Raw genomic sequence first — 19,397 nt, 5'->3', positions numbered from 1 at the left:
TTTCCAAATACCTTGATTATGACTACCCCCTTCCCCTCCCTCCCTCGCCCTGTTTCTTGCCGCTTCTACCAATGTAATTATCTCCCCCCCACCATGAGCCTTTTAACTACCCCGGCCTCCTAACTATCTCCGCTATCCTGTACCTACTCCCTAAGGCCTGGAGTACGTCTTAAATGGCACCCTAGTCCCTATATGGTGCATTACTTTTAATCAGGGCCCATATGGCGCTGGACAAAAGTAATGCACTATATAGGGAATAGGGTGCCATTTCAGACGTACCTGTATTTATTTCCCCTGGAAGTACATCTGTATCTCTCCTGTATTGACCTTTGACTTGTAATGGCCTGCATCTGCCCCCAAGCTACCCCCTGATACCTACAATCACCCCTAACCCCTCCCTTTCTCGCCTTGCCCACCTGCATCTTACCAACAACACAAGTACAGGAACATTAAAGAATACTGCGTAATATAACGCCTCTCCAGAAATTACCCAAGATTTGCAGCAACCAGTAATCCCCAAACTATTTATGGTATGACTTACTGACCCTCTCCTCCAATCAGCTTTCAGCTCACTGAACCACGCTGGAAACAGAGACAGCTGATTGGTCAAGAGGGATTCAGAGCTGGGCAGCTATTGGTCGGAGTGAGTGACACGGTAACTAGCAGCTCATTGGTGAGTTGAATGTAGAGAGCGAGAGACTGACAGTTGATTGATTGGTTGGTTCAGGGTGATTTTACCTCAGCCAGCTGTTAGTTAGAAGGTGAGGAGACGTTGTTGAATGTACTGGGAAAAAACAAGATCAGTCTTGAATGCATTGGCCTGTAAATACAGTGAAGTTTGATCAGGAGGTGTGCAGACTCAGGGTGCATCCCAAATGGCACCCAATGCCCTTTATAATGCACTACTTTTGACCAGAGCCCTATGGTTCCTTGTAATAGTAGTGTACTATATAGGGAATAGGATGCCGTTTGGGAGACAAATGTAGTTAAAATCATGGGGGATGACTGAGCCAGTAAATCAGGTGTAGTGGAGTGAAGAGAAACTCTTGTTTTGGCATCAGAGGATGAACTGGGATTTTAATTGTTCCACGTTAGAAGCAAGTTTCCAGACAGCCTTATGGACATAGATTGGCCGTGTTTGAATATGTGATGTGGGTCAATTGTGACTGACGGATTGATCTACAAATAATAATGAGGAGTTATTTATGATGTAAGGTGATTTGTAGATCAGTCAGTCGGTTGCACTGTCGATCAAACCCAAACTCTCCTGTAGAGAAAATGGACAGGTAAAGAGGCTGAGTTCTATTTCGGCCTTTGTAAAAACCTATCTAGTCCTCTCAGGTCTGTGAACACCAAAGGGGTAAGGGACGAGGCTAGGGACCGAAATGTAACCGTGCCAAATAGTGGAAGGAGAGAGAGAGCCAGGCATATCTTCGAGCTGTGAGCTGATTGGTTCATAACTGATTCATCAACCGCCCACTCTACTCTGATTCGCTGTTCCCAGACTGACATTTGGCCAGTGAGGTTTGTGCATGGTCACCTGTTTTGAGTGACAGCTGTCATTGAGGATTCTGTAACTCTCCAGACATGCACAAGGCCCCTCCCCCTCTTGTTCAGTGTGTAACTCATATGTTGATCTCTTTATCTGTGTGGATTAAATATTAAACCTATTTGTGCGCTGAAAACCAGAGGCTATGTTGTCTGTCGTTCTCTTCTCTGTTGGTTGACTTATTTTAAAACCTTTTTTTAGTGATCTTTTTTTTATTTGACTTTTTGAATTAGGACCAGGATTCAATCTGATTGCAAGGCCAACCTATGCAGCATATAAAGGTAATTTCCGATTGGCGTTTGCCGTGAATGCGGTCACCGCGAACGCGGGAACATTACCTTTAGAAGGTGCATAGCCGACAAAACACGATCGGATTAAGGACTCGATTTAATCTGTATCACAGATTGTGTGATTGAAATTTTAAAGTAATTTCCGATTGCGCCGACATACAGTATGCAGCGTTTACTGTGAATGCGGTCTCCGCTAACGCGGGAACATTGCCTTTAAATTTCAATTACGCTGTAGCGCCGAACTTCCGCGATACAGATTGAATTGAAGGTGTACAAATAATGTATGAAATGGCATCCTGTGAGACCAAACCCACTTTAAGGACAGTGGTTCAGATTCGGAAGAGTGAAGCTCAAGTCCATTTGGAACATACCCTGTCAACTTTAGGCACCTCTAACAAATCAAATCAAATCCAATTTTATTTGTCACATTCGCCAAATACAACAGGTGTAGACCTTACCGTGAAATGCTTACTTACAAGCCCTTAACCAACAATACAGTTCAAGAATGAGTTCAGAAAATATTTACTAACAATTGTTGGAAAAATTACTTGTGTCATGCACAAAGTAGATATCCTAACCGACTTGCTAAAACTATAGTTTGTTAACAAGAAATTTGTGGAGTGGTTGAAAAACGAGTTTTAATGACTCCAACCTAAGTGTATGGAAACTTCCGACTTCAGCTGTATATCGGCTTCAGAATATTAGGGATGAATGAATGAAAGCCATCTAAATATATGCATATTCGTCTCCGTTTCAGCACCAATTGGTAGATTTAAAAATACTCTGATCTTGTACACTGAACAAAAATATGAACGCAACATGCAACAGTTTCAAAGATTTTACTGAGTTACAGTTCATATAAGGAAATCAGTCAATTGAAATAAATGAATTAGGCCCTAATCTATGAATTTCACATGACTGGTCACAGATACCTTTAAAAAAAAAGTAGGGGCGTGGATCAGAAAACCAGTCAGTATCTGGTGTGACCACATCTCAAGCAGCGTGACACATCTCCTTCGCATAGAGTTGATCAGGCTGTTGAATGTGGCCTGTGGAATGTTGTCCCACCCCTCTTGAATGGCTGTGCAAAGTTGCTGGATATTAGTGGGAACTGGAATACGCTGTCGTACACGTTGATCCAGAGCATCCCAAACATGCTCAATGGGTGACATGTCTGGTGAGTATGCAGGCCATGGAAGAACATTTTCCGTTTCCAGGAATTATGTACAGATCGTTGTGACGTTGGGCCGTGCATTATCATGCTGAAACATGAGGTGATGGCGGCGGATGAATGGCACGACAATGGGCCTCAGGATCTTGTCACGGTATCTCTGTGCATTCAAATTGCCATCGATAAAATGCAATTGTGTTCGTTGTCTGTAGCTTATGCCTGCCCATACCATAACCCCGTCGCCACCATGGGGCACTCTGTTCACATCAGCAAAAACGCTCATCCACACGACACCATACACGTGTGGTATCTTCCCAGCACAGTTGAAACCGGGATTCATCTGTGAAAAGCACACTTCTCCAGCGTGCCAGTGGCCGTCGAAAGTGAGCATTTGCCCACTGAAGTCGGTTACGACACCAAACTGCTGTCAAGACCCTGGTGAGGACGACGAGCACGCAGATGAGCTTCCTTGAGATGGTTTTTGAGAGTTTGTGCAGAAATTCTTTGGTTGTGCAAACCCACTGTTTCATCAGCTGCCTGGGTGGCTGGTCTCAGATGATCCCACAGGCATAGCCGTGGGAAGTTGGGTGCTGAAGCACACCCTGAAAATCAGAATATTAGTTTTTTCTTCTTTTTAATCACGAAAGTAGTGCACTGGCCTTTACTAGCAGACTGATAGATATCTGTAGTGCTTTGGCATCATCTCTGCTTTGGCATAAAAGGCAGTTGTATAATTAAGAACAGTATCTTGCAGGATTCAATTGTTGGAATTGTAAGAGTTGTTGCCCTGTCCCTTTCTCTGTGATTGTCATTCTAATGGAATCCAGAAACAACGAAACCCTGTCCTCAAACATTTACATCAAAAGGTGCAAATTTATGGACACAAAATATCCACATCAAATTAAATATTTTTCTTGATCAAATAACATGGAAAACAACCACTTTTTGTGTAGTATTAATTTACCATCCTTAAAAACCACTTAATGTAAATGTACATTACTGTTTTGTACATAGGCTGGTCATCTAGGTTTGTACCTGTAGACTTTATCACCATGAAGAAAAACAATGCACAATACAGTAATTGAGCACATTCAGACATCAAGTGGTTTGTGATGGTGGTGTGATGATGTGACTCAGTTGGTATAGCATGGCACTTGCAATGCTAGGGTTGTGGGTTTGATTCCCACGGGGGACCAGTATGAAAATATTTGCACTCACTACTGGAAGTTGCTCTGGATAAGAGCGTTTACTAATATGGAAAAGGAATGAATAGACCATTTCAGTTTTCACATAGAAATAAGTTGCATTTGCAAAGTATTTCAAGAAATTGGAAAACGTAGTGTATTCAGATCCCTTGACTTTTTCCATATTTTGTTACTTTACAGCCTTATTCTAAAATTGATTAAATCATCAATCTACACACAATATCCCATAATGACAAAGCAAAAACAGGTTTTTAGAAATGTTTTCCAAAAAATAATAATGAAATATCAGTATTCAGACCCTTTACTCAGTACTTTGTTGAAGCATCTTTGGCAGCGATTACAGCCTCGAGTCTTCTTGAGTATGACGCTACAAGCTTGGCACACCTGTATTTGGGGAGTTTCTCCCATTCTTCTCTGCAGATCTTCTCAAGCTCTGTCAGGTCGGATGGGGAGCGTCGCTGCACAGCTATTTTCAGGTCTCTCCAAAGATGTTAGATCGGGTTCAAGTCCAGGCTCTGGCTGGGCCACTCAAGGACATTCAGAAACTTGTCCCAAAGCCACTCCTGTGTTGTCTTGGCTGTGTGCTTAGGGTATTTGTCCTGTTGGAAGGTGAACCTTTGCCCCAGTCTGAGGTCCTTAGCGCTCTAGAGCAGGTTTTCATCAAGGATCTCTCTATACTTTGCTCCATTTGCCTTTTGGCAAACCAAGCCGGCTGTCATGTGCCTTTTACTGAGGAGTGGCTTCCATCTGGCCACTACCATAAAGGCCTGATTGGTGGAGTGCTGCAGAGATGGTTGTCCTTCTGGGAGGTTCTCCCATCTCCACAGAGGAACTCTGGAGTCTGTCAGAGTGACCATCAGGTTCTTGGTCACCTCCCTGACCAAGGCCCTTCTCCCCCGATTGCTCAGATTGGCCGGGCGGCCAGCTCTAGGAAGAGTCTTGGTGGTTCCAAACTTATTCCATTTAAGAATGATGGCCTCTGTGATCTTGGGGACCTTCATTGCTGCAGAAATGTTTTGGTACCCTTCCCCAGATCTGTGCTTCGACACAATCCTGTCTCGGAGCTCTACGGACAATTCCTTCAACCTCATGGCTTGGTTTTTGCTCTGACATGCACTGTCCAAAGTGGGACCTTATATAGACAGGTGTGTGCCTTTCCAAATCATGTCCAATCAATTGAATTTACCACAGGTGGACTCCAATCAAGTTGTAGAAACATCTCAAGGATGATCAATGGAAACAGGATGCACCTGAGCTCAATTTCGAGACTCATAGCAAAGGGTCTGAATACTTATGTAAATAAGCTATTTTTGTTGTAATTTGTAATAACTTTACAAAAATGTCTAAAAACCTGTTTTCGCGTTGTCATTATGGGGTATTGTGTGTAGCTTGATGAGGGATCTGGGGGTCTGAATGCTTTCCGAACGCACTCAATCAAGCAAGTATTTTTATATTCCACAAGTATTATCAGATTAACTGTTTTGTATAGATAATAATCAGACAGGTTACAAATGCTGGTAAACACTCAAATACATTTAGTTAAAATGTTTTCACAAAAGTGGTACTCTGGGGGGCCTTTACTAGTCCTGTATTAGCAGACCAATATAGACATCTTCAGCGCAGGCAAAAAAATGTGCAGCACCCCCAAACTACTTCCCGCGGTGAAGTAGCTGGATATGGCGGTCCTGGGCTGGCGTGGTTACATGTGGTCTGCAGTTGTGAGGCCGGTTGGACGTACTGCCAAATTCTCTAAAACGAGGTTGGAGGCAGCTTACGGTAGAGAAATGAACATTCAATTATCTGGCAACAGCTCTGGTGGATATTCCTGCAGTCAGCATGCCAATTGCACGCTCAAAACTTGAGACATCTGTGCCATTATGTTGTATGACAAAACTGCACATTTTAGAGTGGCCTTTTATTGACCCCAGCACAAAGTGCACCTGTGTAATAATCATGCTGTCTAATTAGCTTCTTGATATGCCACGCCTGTCAGGTGGATGGATTATCTTGGAAAAGGAGAAATGCTCAATAACAGGGATGTAAACAAATGTGTGCCCAACATTTGAGAGAAATAAGCTTTTTGCGCATATGGAAATTTTCTGGGATCTTTTATTTCAGCTCATGAAACATGGGTCCAACACAGAAATATGGGCCGTATGATGCATTTAGCATCATATGATGCATTTTGCATCATACGGGCCAGATTTCTGTATTTTCTAAGTTAGATATATTGAAAACTTGATTGCTGACATGCAAAACCTTTTGGGACTAGATCAACAATGGACTAATTAAACAAATACCAAAACTTAGTTTTTCGGTGGAGTTTTCCTTTAAGTTCAAGGTCAGAATAAGCAGAGAGAAAAGTGCATAAAAAGTGAATTACGTTCCATTTAAGCGCGCTTAACTCGGATCGGATCCGGGCCCTACGTCCTTTGCACAGCTGGGTTGTACAATATTTGCACATTATTATTTAAAAAATTATTCAAGCTCTGTCAAGTTGGTTGTTGATCATTGCTAGACAGATATTTTCAAGTCTTGCCATATATTTTCAAGCTGATTTAAGTCAAAACTATAACTAGGCCACTCAGGAACATTCAACTTCGTCTTGGTAAGCAACTCCAGTGTATATTTGGCCTTGTGGTTTAGGTTATTGTCCTGCTGAAAGGTGACGGTTTCCCAGTGTCTGTTGGAAAGCAGACAACCAGGTTTTGCTCTAGGATTTTGCCTGTGCTTAGCTCTGTTCTGTTTATTTTATCCTAAAAAAACTCCCCAGTCCATGCAACTTGTGTGACTTGTTTAGCAAGTCTTTACTCCTGAACTTATTTAAGCTTGACTCAAAACATTTCGGCTTTTAAAATATTAATAAATAAAAATATTAAAACATAATTCCACTTTGACATTATGGGGTATTGTGTGTAGGCTAGTGACACAATCTCAATTTACTTCATTTTAAATTCAGGCTGTAACAACAAAATGTGGAAAAGGGGGTGTGAATACTTTCTGAAGGCAATGGAGTTGCTTACCAAGACAACATTGAATGTTCCTGAGTGGTCTAGTTACAGTTTTCACTTAAATCAGCTTGAAAATCTATGGCAGGACTTGAAAATAGCTGTCTAGCAATGATCAACAACCAACTTGACAGTGCTTGAAGAATTTAAGATTAATGTGCAAATATTGTACAATCCAGGTGTGCAAAGCTCTGAGACTTACCCAGAAAGACTAATCGCTGCCAAAGGTGATTCTAACATGTATTGACTCAGGGGGATGAATACTTATCCAAGATATATTAGTGTTGTATTTTTCATGAATATCTGTATATATGTTAGAATTTCTCTTTCACTTTGACAGAGTATTTTGTGTAGACCGTTGTCAAAAAAAAAAGACAAATCCATTTTAATCCCACCTAGAAAAACAAAACGTGGAAAAAGTCAAGGGGTGTGAATAGTTTCTGAAGTCACTTGGGTGGTCTACAAGTGGTGTGTGTGTCACTCATAGATCCAGTATCCTCCCAGCACTGTAGCTCATTCTGCCTGAACCACAGAGAGATCTCCCTCTGAGCGCTCTCTACAGAGTCACTGCCATGGATCACGTTCCTACAACACAGAAAGTAGAAAGTCGGACACATATAGACAGACAAGATATAATTTCATTGTCACTGATTATAAACACACACAACACACAGACACACTTTACCGGCCCACTTCCACACAGTAATCTCCTCTGATGGTTCCTGGTAGGGAGTCTGCAGGGTTGGTCTCTCCCAGCATCTTGCGAGACATCTTCACCACATCCAGACCTTGCCACACCTAAACACATACATACACACCAGGATGAACAATTGCACAACTAGGGATGTGCACATTAACCTGGATAACCAGTAAAATTGTGTAAACCAGCTATTTTTATAGAATATGTAAAATGTCTTGAGAGGGAGAGAGGGTATCTGTGTATGTAGTAGTATGCATGCTATCTCACCATGGCAACGATGGGTCCAGAGCTCATGTAGCGCACCAGTCCATTGAAGAAGGGTTTGTCTCTCAGGTCCCAGTAGTGCTCTCTCACGAGGTCCTCGGACGCCTGGCGAACACACCCACATCACATCAGAGAAAGATCGAACACAGACAGTATATCATAAGCCCCTTTCACAAACACAAATCACATTTTATTTAAATATATTTTACAAGATTTCTCCAGTGACCCCCTTCACACTGCTCTGGAAAGGCTGGATATTGCCTGTTTGTTTTGAAAAGATGGCGTACACGCGTTTTAAACTATGTTAATAAACCGTCTAATGAAGTGGTTCCTCCTCCTCCCCGTATGTGTTTGGTGGACGTGCATCATGGTGCGTGTTCCTACCTGCACTAGTTTCATTCCCACCAATCTGAAGCCCTTTTTCTCAAAGCGTTGGATGATCTCTCCCACCAGCCTCCGGTGCACACCGTCCGGTTTCACAGCTATGAAGCTGTGCTCGTTGACGCCCGTCCAACCTAGGGTGAAAGCATGATCATCATGTCCAGTCCCAAATCAACCCCTAGCCCATGACACTTGTTGATTGGTCATACCTCGTAGATTTGAAATAAGCGGCTGGGTGTGTGAGCAATATGGTGGAAACTCCACCTAGCCCGCTGAATATGGCAAATGTACAAATCTGTTAGGGTGGCAGGTAGCCTAGCAGTTAGAGCGTAGGGTCAGCAACTGAAAGGTTGCTGGTTGGAATACCCAAGCTGATAATGTTCTGTCTATGTGCCCTTGAGCAAGGCACTTAACCCTAAGTTGCTCCAGGGACGCCGTACTACTATGGCTAACCCTGTAAAACAACAACTTTCACTGCACCTATCCGGTGTATTTATAACAATCATGTGTGATAAACCTAATATCAGTCCAAGCAATACAAGATCACATCTATGATATGACTATTACTACAATATCTCATGGCCAATTTAATATGTTCTAGAGAGGATTTAGTTATCTGTTGAGCTGAGCAGGTGTCTGATTACACCCACCCCCACCCACATCTTCCATAAAGTAAGTGTTGCTTGTAAAGCATACATTTTGGCTTGCGTGAAATATGAAATAGCACATTACATTTTAGTCATTTAGCAGACGCTCTTATCCAGAGCGACTTACAGTTAGTGAGTGCATACATTTTCATACTGCCCCCCCGTGGGAAACGAACCCACAACCCTGGCGTTGCAAGTGCCATGCTCTACCAACTGAGCTACAGGAATTCAGATTCCTCAATTCGTGCCTGTTTTGGCACCAAATCCTCTAGTTTTTCCTGCTGAACAGGCAATGACCGTTTTACTCCGTCCCATATCATAGACTCGCATGAGCCGAGGTGCTCGTGTGAGTGCGACCAACCAATCAGATTGCTAGCGTCACCGGCGCCTGGATCCCTAGTTACCACAACCACAAAGTCATAAACCCCGCCCATTTCGACAATTTATCTTCTTAAAATATGATTACATAACCCTAACTTTAGCCACACTACTAACCTTATGTCAAAAAGCAAGTTGACCAAAAAGCAAATTTTTGTTTTCATCAATTATTTTGATATAGGCCTAGCCAATTTTGACTTTGTGGCAACTAGTGAAACCGGATACAATGTCCGTGATGGAATTATTTGAACTGTTACAGCAAAGATTATGGATATACTGACAAAATACATGTCTCTCCGCCCTAACAATGGGAGTCGTTGTCCACAAAGAGGTACAGCGGGCTGTCTAGCTGCCGCCTATCCTTTCTTTGGATTGGTGGACACATCTCATTATTGTAATATTCTCTTGAATATTCGATGAGGGTTGTCGACGTCAACCGCCTGTATTCAATAGAGAGATGCTATGCTACTAGCCTCATACATGAATATGCATAGCCATCTCGAGACAACTCCGATAGTGTTTTTTCTCAAAATTGCCGGGATGTCACGTGTCCTACTTATATCAGTACACTCGTAACAACTTGTGCATTACAAAACTTATATTCGACCAAATAAGCCATAAAAAATTTTGTTGACCAAATTCGACACTCATTGACCGCCATACAAAAAACTCCTTGCTTGGTGGGTGAAACACCACCACCTGCTGGAGGGAGACAGATTTTCCGCCGAGTTGGGCCTGGCCTCTCTTTCTATCTGGGTACAGCTGGCACGATCACGTGATCAGTGCAGGTTTTGGTGAAAGTGTTTATCGTTTTCCACTAGTTACCACAGCCACAAAGTCAAAATTAGCTATACCATAAATTAATGAAAACAAAAATATGCTTTTTGGTTTTAATTTGACGTTAGGCATAAGGTTAGCAGTGTGGTTAAGGGTTATGTTTACAATCACATTTTCAGAAGATAAATTAAAGAAATGGGCGGGGTTTATGACTTTGTGGCTGTGGTAACTAGTGACGACCCGTTTGCTCTGTTGCTTGTGGTGCTGTCAAGGCAACTGGGAACTCGGGAAAAAACGAGGTGAAATCATGACCTCCGTGATCTTCAGGTCGAAAATTATTTTTCCCAGTCGGAGCTCGTTTTCTTTCGAACCCAGTTGTTGTGAACGCGGCATTAGAACTCCGTAGCGTTGACATAGGAAAACACTATCAAGACAACTTCCAGTGACGATAAATAGGCTATCTACGCGTTTGAATGGTAATGTAGCCTATGAAAAAGTTAATCTTACAGCGGCTATGATTAAAACCGGCTTGAACTTCTACCCTGGCCCTCCAATATTAGCAACTCACGAAACTGCAATCACACAAATGTCACAAGGCAAGAGTCCCCCTCCATTCGCAAAATAACTCTGACCCTTCTGCTCCGTTCATAATTTGTAGGCCTACAGTGTCAGGTGGCAACTTGAATGACTATAGCTGCTAGTACTAATCACTACCGCCAGTCTGCTGCAAGCAAACAAGTATCGAACATATGCAATGCATTAATTTCAATCAACAATATAAAATTGAGGAAATGTCATATAAAACCGAAATAAGTGTCACCAACCTGTCTGGAAAACAGTTGCCAATATAGTCAAGAGGAAAATCATCGCTGCATCATCCACGGGGAAGAAGTGAAAAGAGAGAGGAAAAGTCCTATACCTTCAGTGGAAAGGAAACGCTCATGTATATTCGGAATGCAGCCAGGAAGTAGGGCGCGAACGCGCACTATGGGGAGTGATTCAGGCCAGAATTCAGCCTAGTGAAGCTACTGATACATTTCAACAAGTCACCTAACATATTCCTAGCTCCATAAGATACCACCATGCCTTAACATGGACTGTCAATGGAGACAAGGGCTGCAGTCCAAACATGTCAATTTGACGTAGTGTCAGTTTCCTTGTAAATTTATTATGAAAGAACACCTACATAATTTTTTTCATTGCCAGAGTAATCTAATCAATTTAATTTGTCGATTTAGCTAAAATATGCATATAATCTCTATAAAAAAATATATGTCTAGTTGATTTGCAGCCAGCCACCATTACTGTGTAAATATGCCTATTTCCCTCCACAGATTTCCTATGGGATTAAGGTCTGGAGACTGGCTAGGCCACTCCAGGACCTTAATGTGCTTCTTCTTGAGCCTTTGTTGCCTTGGCCGTGTGTTTTGGGTCATTGTCATGCTGGAATACCCAGCCACGACCCATTTTCAATGCCCTGACTGAGGGAAGGAGGTTCTCACCCAAGATTTGACGGTACATGGCCCCGTCCATCGTCCCTTTGATGCAGTGAAGTTGTCCTGTCCCCTTAGCAGAAAAACACCCCCAAAGCATAATGTTTCCACCTCCATGTTTGACGGTGGGGATGGTGTTCTTGGGGTCATAGGCAGCATTGCTCCTCCTCCAAACACGGCGAGTTGAGTTGATGCCAAAGAGCTCCATTTTGGTCTCATCTGACCACAACACTTTTACCTAGTTCTCATTTGAATCATTCAGATGGCAAACTTCAGACGGGCACGTATATATGTGCTTTCTTGAGCAGGGGGACCTTGCGGGCGCTGCAGGATTTCAGTCCTTCACGGCGTAGTGTGTTACCAATTGTTTTCTTGGTGACTATGGTCCCAGCTGCCTTGAGATCATTGACAATATCCTCACGTGTAGTTCTGGGCTGATTCCTCACCGTTGTCATGATCATTGCAACTCCACGAGGTGAGATCTTGCATGGAGCCCCAGGCCGAGGGAGATTGACAGTTATTTTGTGTTTCTTCCATTTGCGAATAATCGCACCAACTGTTGTCACCTTCTCACCAAGCTGCTTGGCGATGGTCTTGTAGCCCATTCCAGCCTTGTGTAGGTCTACAGTATTGTCCCTGACATCCTTGGAGAGCTCTTTGGTCTTGGCCATGGTGGAGAGTTTGGAATCTGATTGATTGATTGCTTCTGTGGACAGGTGTCTTTTATACAGGTAACAAGCTGAGATTAGGAGCCCTCCCTTTAAGAGTGTGCTCCTAATCTCAGCTCGTTACCTGTATAAAAGACACCTGGGAGCCAGAAATCTTTCTGATTGAGAGGGGGTCAAATACTTATTTCCCTCATTAAAATGCAAATCAATTTATAACATTTTTGACATGCGTTTTTCTGGATTTTTTTGTTGTTCTTCTGTATCTCACTGTTCAAATAAACCTACCATTAAAATTATAGACTGATAATTTCTTTGTCAGTGGGCAAACGTACAAAATCAGCAGGGAATCAAATACTTTTTTCCCTCACTGTAACCTTTGCTTAAACAGAACCGAAAACACCCCAGCCTATTTTGATCACAGATCATGATAAAGCCTGAACATTTCAGCTATATTTCTCATTGATTTAGCCCACTATCGCCTACAGGTTTGATACACATGAAGGCCTGTATTTAATCCGTATTTGACAAGCAATAGCTTGACTAGGATCCTTTGACTTTTCCCCTCCCCATATGTGTTCCCAATTAGGCTAAATGTAGTCCTATTAATAAGGTTAGAATGTTTTCCGATTAATTTGCTAGACAAGATGGAGGGAATGTGTGAAGACACACTAAAGGCATGTTTCTATCTCCCGACAAATCGTGCGCATTTATTGTGTCATTGTGTGAATTGTTTAGGCTACCCTTTGTTTGTTCATGTTGATCAATTCCCCGTTACATATACATCACCACCAGTAAATGTTTACCGTTAATTCCCGTCTTTTATAATCTACAATGTTGATTTGCGATAATTTCTGTCAATGCAATTCAAACTGCTACTACACTTGATCAACAAGTTTTGTTTTATTTCATAACATTTACGAATGTTGTCAATTTCTTCAATGTTTTCTCAATTTCTTTATTGTCTTTTCATGTCTTTTTTGACTGTCCTGTCAATCTTGAGTGATCATGCATGCATAGAAGTAGGCTACTTTGCCTGCTTGCAAATGTGTGCTAAAAGTGGGATGTTTCATAGTATTTCTGATGATCTTTACTCACCACCATCAATTAACATATATCTTTTTTAACAGTAAACCATGGAACCACCACTGCAATAGGCCTACACTCTTAGGAAAAAAAGGTGCTATCTAGAACCTAAAAGGATTCTTCCGCTGTCCCCATAAGAGAACCCTTTGAAGAAGCCTTTTTGGTTCGAGGTAGAACCCCTTTGGTGCCTAGGTAGAACCCTTTTGGGTTCCATTCCACAGAGGGTTCTACATGGAACCCAAAAGGATTCTTACTGGAACAAAAAATACTTCTACCTGGAACCAAAAAGGGTTCCCCTTTGGTGACAGCCAAAGAACCCTGTTGGAACCTCTTTTTTGAAGTGTACTCAACACGTTCAACCTGTACTCAACAAACATCTGCCTGAGATGCAAGGTAACATGCAACATAGCACCACCACCTTTTAAGGTTTTCTTCAACCTCTGCTCAAATTTAAATAGCAGTTCCAAGAACCGCCACCAGGGGTGACTGTAGCATCCTCAAATTGACAAAAAGGAGACACAAGAGGCCAACCCACACTAATTTTAGATCCCAAGCGGCAGGATCCGGCACCTCTCAGTTTTGGACTTGTTTCGTTCTGGAACCCATTTGCCAGGATACGGTCCCTCTCGTGGCATGAAAAATACTTTTCACTGTTTGTAATGTAAAAATTATAATAAAAGCAATCAGAGTTAGGCTAATTCAAGTTGACTCCTCTTTAATTCTCCTCGCTGCCCCCTAAAAAACGTAAATGTGAAAACGTGCCTGATAATTGATTCGTGTTGGGCCGGACCGGGTTTATGATTTGCCCAACATTGTAGCCTGTATAGACCAATGCGTGGCCATTGCTGTGCTGAGAGAGAGAAGCGCGCCTGTATCTCGCACAGAACTAGAATGAGATTCACTTTCTATGATATCTCTCCCTCTCTCTACTCTGATAGACATGAGCCTGCAACTCTCATCTCTCCAGCATTGCACTTCGATTCCCACGGGGGGCCAGTATGAAAAAAAAAAAAATAATAATAATGTATGTATTCACTAACTGTAAGTCACTCTGGATAAGAGCGTCTGCTAAATTACTAAAATGTAAAAAAAATCATTTATTTCCGTATAGAATCATAGCCGCGCGAAGGGTTCTGGAGGTGCAGCACTCCTGATACCTTGAAATACATTTGCCAAAGTTATAGAATTACTGCTGTCTGTTCAGAAATAAATGAAATAACTCAGAATACTACACCAGGAGTAGGCCTATAACTTAGCCACAGATGATCAATAGTTTATTTTAAAAAATGTGCCTTGCTGTGGATTGTGTGTAGCCCAATCATGAGGCATGCCTACAGTTGGGAATACGTGACAAATCTGTCAGTGAACAGCATGCAGCCAAAACAGGCTTTTACCAAGTAAAACAACAGAGAGATAAGCTTTTGGCACAAGCTCATTGGCCATTGCGGGTGAGTGAGCTGAGCACAGGGCCGGCCCTCCCATTAGGCAAGATTAGGCAGCCGTCAATTGCAGCACTTGAATTTGGGGCGGCATTTTGACAATTGGCTGCCGCCCACCGACGCCCTTGATTGGCTGCTACACCGCCGACGGCACCCCAGCCACCAGCTCATAGCTATGGTGATGTGTGTGTTTATATGGGATTATCCAATAAAAATGAATCTGCCAATTAAATTATTGTTTTGTTTTTTATGTTTGTGTATGATGAAGACGATTAGTGATTAAGGCAGTAGCCTAACCTAGCCTGTTAATGTTAGCTAGCTACTACTAGTGGATATCATTTTAGCTAATAGTAAGCTATAGAGATTTGAAACGATTTGCTACCCTGTCTAAGGGACAAAAACTATCAGGAAGCGAATATATATTTTTTAAAAACGAATGAGAAAAGAGGCAGTCTCTAATCCAAAGAAATTTGCTACTGAAATTTATCAGCATGCAGCAATGTCCATCAGCCGGTGTGAAGAATGACAAGCCTCCAAGGACAGGCCATTCATTCGCCGAGAACAAAGAGCCCCCGTTCGCTGATTCTAGCAGCGAAGAGAGCAAACCGGAGGAGTCCGAGCCATGCACTTCCACTGATGATGACAGCTCTCTGGCTGGACAAGAACAGGTGGTTGCACCAGGCCTATCCACACCTCCAAACAATGCCGACAAAGACCCTACTATCTTGGACCCGGACTCAGATTCGTCGCTTCCGTCCCCGATGACAGTGATGGTGCTGCTGCTAAATCCAACTCCCAGACAAAAAACATAAAAGATCCTGGTGAGTGGCCAAAATATATGAATGGATCTTTACGGGATATGTTAGTGCAGGCTGGGCCACATCAGGATAAAGCGGGGAATTTCCCAAGAGATGAGGGGCAACGAAAGTTTTCGGTGGCCCACTACAATAGGAGGATGGCGAACGGGGAGAGAGTGGAGAGACCATGGCTTGTCTATTCCAAGCAAAACAATGCAGCCTTCTGTTTTTGCTGCAAACTTTTTTCACACGAGTGCAAATCTGTGCTGGTCAGGGATGGAACCAGGGACTGGAAGAATCTGTGCCACCTCCTCAGCTCGCATGAGAAGTCGCATGACCACCTAGATAGTTTCCAAAGGTGGAAGGAGCTGGAGATCAAGCTGGTGTCCAAGCAAACTATCGATGCCCAAGCCCAACGGGCTATTGACGGACAGACTCTCCACCTGCAGCAGGTGCTGCAGAGGCTCATAGCCCTGATACGCGTAATGGCCACCCAGAACATTGCGTTACGTGGGACCACCGATAGGCTCAATGAGACAAATAATGGGAACTTTCTGAAGTTTGTGGAAATGCTGGGTATCTTTGATGGGATCATGAAGGAGCATGTAAGGAGAGTACAGTCCAAAGAAACACATGTGCACTACCTTGGTAAAAGAATCCAGAACGAAATCATTGACATGCTGGCACAAGAGATCCAGCAGACAGTGTGCAGTGATCTAAAAGCAGCCAAATATTTTTCTATAATTTTGGAATGCACACCAGACAAGAGCAAAACAGAGCAGATGACCATGGTGGTGCGTTTTGTTTCAACCGAGGATGATGGGTCAGTGCACACGAGAGAGCACTTCCTGGAGTTTAGTGAACTGCTTGACGCAATGGGGACGGGCATCTCAAAACTACAGAAACATGGCATCGCCATCATGGACATGAGAGGGCAGGGGTATGACAACGGGGCGAATATGCGGGGGAGGCACAGCGGAGTTCAAAAGAGAGTGCAGGATATCAATCCGAGGGCCTTTTTTGTGCCATGCAGCGCGCACTAGCTGAACCTGGTTCTCTCTGATGCAGCATCGTGTTGCTTGGAGGCGGCTGAGTTTTTTAACACCATCCAAGAGATTTATACATTTATACAAGGTTGGAGGCAAACAGCATTGCCGCCAAGATGAACAACTTTGGCTTCATGTGCGCAGTGGTCGTTTGGCATGACATCTTGTTCGAAGTGAAAATCACCAGTAAGAGTTTGCAGGCGGTGAGTTTTAACATTTCACTAGCAGTGGAGTACATATCCAGACACCAAATGGCCTCCTTGTATCCCAATGCCTTTGATGCCCTGAGAGTTCTTCTCACACTCCCGGTGACAGTGGCAAGTGGAGAGCGCACATTCTCCAAGCTCAAACTCATCAAAAACTACAGTGGGGGAAACAAGTATTTAGTCAGCCACCAATTGTGCAAGTTCTCCCACTTAAAAAGATGAGAGAGGCCTGTAATTTTCATCATAGGTACACGTCAACTATGACAGACAAATTGAGAGAAAAAAAATCCAGAAAATCACATTGTAGGATTTTTAATGAATTTATTTGCAAATTATGGTGGAAAATAAGTATTTGGTCACGTACAAACAAGCAAGATTTCTGGCTCTCACAGACCTGTAACTTCTTCTTTAAGAGGCTCCTCTGTCCTCCACTCGTTACCTGTATTAATGGCACCTGTTTGAACTTGTTATCAGTATAAAAGACACCTGTCCACAACCTCAAACAGTCACACTCCAAACTCCACTATGGCCAAGACCAAAGAGCTGTCAAAGGACACCAGAAACAAAATTGTAGACCTGCACCAGGCTGGGAAGACTGCATCTGCAATAGGTAAGCAGCTTGGTTTGAAGAAATCAACTGTGGGAGCAATTATTAGGAAATGGAAGACATACAAGACCACTGATAATCTCCCTCGATCTGGGGCTCCACGCAAGATCTCACCCAGTGGGGTCAAAATGATCACAAGAACGGTGAGCAAAAATCCCAGAACCACACGGGGGGACCTAGTGAATGACCTGCAGAGAGCTGGGACCAAAGTAACAAAGCCTACCATCAGTAACACACTACGCCGCCAGGGACTCAAATCCTGCAGTGCCAGACGTGTCCCCCTGCTTAAGCCAGTACATGTCCAGGCCCGTCTGAAGTTTGCTAGAGTGCATTTGGATGATCCAGAAGAGGATTGGGAGAATGTCATATGGTCAGATGAAACCAAAATATAACTTTTTGGTAAAAACTCAACTCGTCGTGTTTGGAGGACAAAGAATGCTGAGTTGCATCCAAAGAACACCATACCTACTGTGAAGCATGGGGGTGGAAACATCATGCTTTGGGGCTGTTTTTCTGCAACGGGACCAGGACGACTGATCCGTGTAAAGGAAAGAATGAATGGGGCCATGTATCGTGAGATTTTGAGTGAAAACCTCCTTCCATCAGCAAGGGCATTGAAGATGAAACGTGGCTGGGTCTTTCAGCATGACAATGATCCCAAACACACCGCCCGGGCAACGAAGGAGTGGCTTCGTAAGAAGCATTTCAAGGTCCTGGAGTGGCCTAGCCAGTCTCCAGATCTCAACCCCATAGAAAATCTTTGGAGGGAGTTGAAAGTCCGTGTTGCCCAGCGACAGCCCCAAAACATCACTGCTCTAGAGGAGATCTGCATGGAGGAATGGGCCAAAATACCAGCAACAGTGTGTGAAAACCTTGTGAAGACTTACAGAAAACGTTTGACCTGTGTCATTGCCAACAAAGGGTATATAACAAAGTATTGAGAAACTTTTGTTATTGACCAAATACTTATTTTCCACCATAATTTGCAAATAAATTCATTAAAAATCCTACAATGTGATTTTCTGGATTTCTTTTTCTCATTTTGTCTGTCATAGTTGACGTGTACCTATGATGAAAATTACAGGCCTCTCTCTATTTTTAAGTGGGAGAACTTGCACAATTGGTGGCTGACTAAATACTTTTTTTCCCCACTGTATTTTCAAATAAACCAAATTAGCCTTATCAACACAGTAGGCCTAAATATTTCCTAACAATATTATAACTTAAATATACTTACTCCTCAATCAGATCAAGGACATCTTGTGAATTATTTTCATTGTCTCTAAGGAAACTATCTGGGGCAGACACTCAAAATGTTTTGTGTGTACCATTCCTTTGCCATAGTTTTTCCTGTTAAAAAAACTAAACAAATGAATGTCTGTGTCGCCCGTGAGCTCTCAAATACCTTGCCAGTCTCTCACTCTATGAACGGTCACTGCTATCCGGATTCCTTGGGACGTCCCTACCCTGAACCAAACCCTAAACCCTAACTATAATCATAACCCTTACCTAACACTAAACTTAACCTTTACCTTAACCATTTTACATTTCTACTTGATTGAGGTAGGGACATAAGGATCCCGGATAGCATGGACCCTCTGGGAAATCATATGAACTCCTCTATTAGACTGAAAGTCATGAACACAACTCCTACTGGTCGTCTGACGTACTTGGAACTTGTAACAACA

The 19,397-nt window shown here is 42.9% G+C and overlaps 1 protein-coding gene across 1 annotated transcript; it reads right to left on the bottom strand.

Annotated features, from left to right (window-relative positions):
- Window positions 1–6,306: 6,306 nt before the first annotated feature.
- nme3 (NME/NM23 nucleoside diphosphate kinase 3) lies at window positions 6,307–11,332 on the bottom strand. Its single transcript, XM_084146268.1, has 5 exons — window positions 11,195–11,332; window positions 8,572–8,702; window positions 8,191–8,292; window positions 7,909–8,021; window positions 6,307–7,808 (listed from the first exon to the last, which is right to left on the bottom strand). Exons 1-5 carry the CDS (start codon window positions 11,235–11,237, stop codon window positions 7,670–7,672), a joined length of 528 nt encoding a protein of 175 aa, XP_084002394.1. The 5' UTR covers window positions 11,238–11,332; the 3' UTR covers window positions 6,307–7,669.
- Between the last annotated feature and the right edge of the window lie 8,065 nt (window positions 11,333–19,397).

Source organism: Coregonus lavaretus (assembly GCF_964263955.1).
Source record: "Coregonus lavaretus genome assembly, chromosome: 28".
NCBI classification, from domain to species: Eukaryota; Metazoa; Chordata; class Actinopteri; order Salmoniformes; family Salmonidae; genus Coregonus; species Coregonus lavaretus.
Note: the sequence above shows the minus strand (reverse complement) of the source record. Positions and strands in the feature narration are given on the sequence as shown.

What these genes read in the sequence shown, in the direction of transcription:
- nme3 (XM_084146268.1), bottom strand. Translation starts at nt 11,237, where the DNA reads ATGATTTTCCTCTTGACTATATTGGCAACTGTTTTCCAGACAG. An exon ending in TGGGAATGAAACTAGTGCAG is followed by an intron (nt 8,293 to 8,571) that starts GTAGGAACACGC and finishes TGTGTTCGCCAG; the next exon opens with GCGTCCGAGGACCTCGTGAG. An exon ending in CTGGACCCATCGTTGCCATG is followed by an intron (nt 8,022 to 8,190) that starts GTGAGATAGCAT and finishes GTATGTGTTTAG; the next exon opens with GTGTGGCAAGGTCTGGATGT.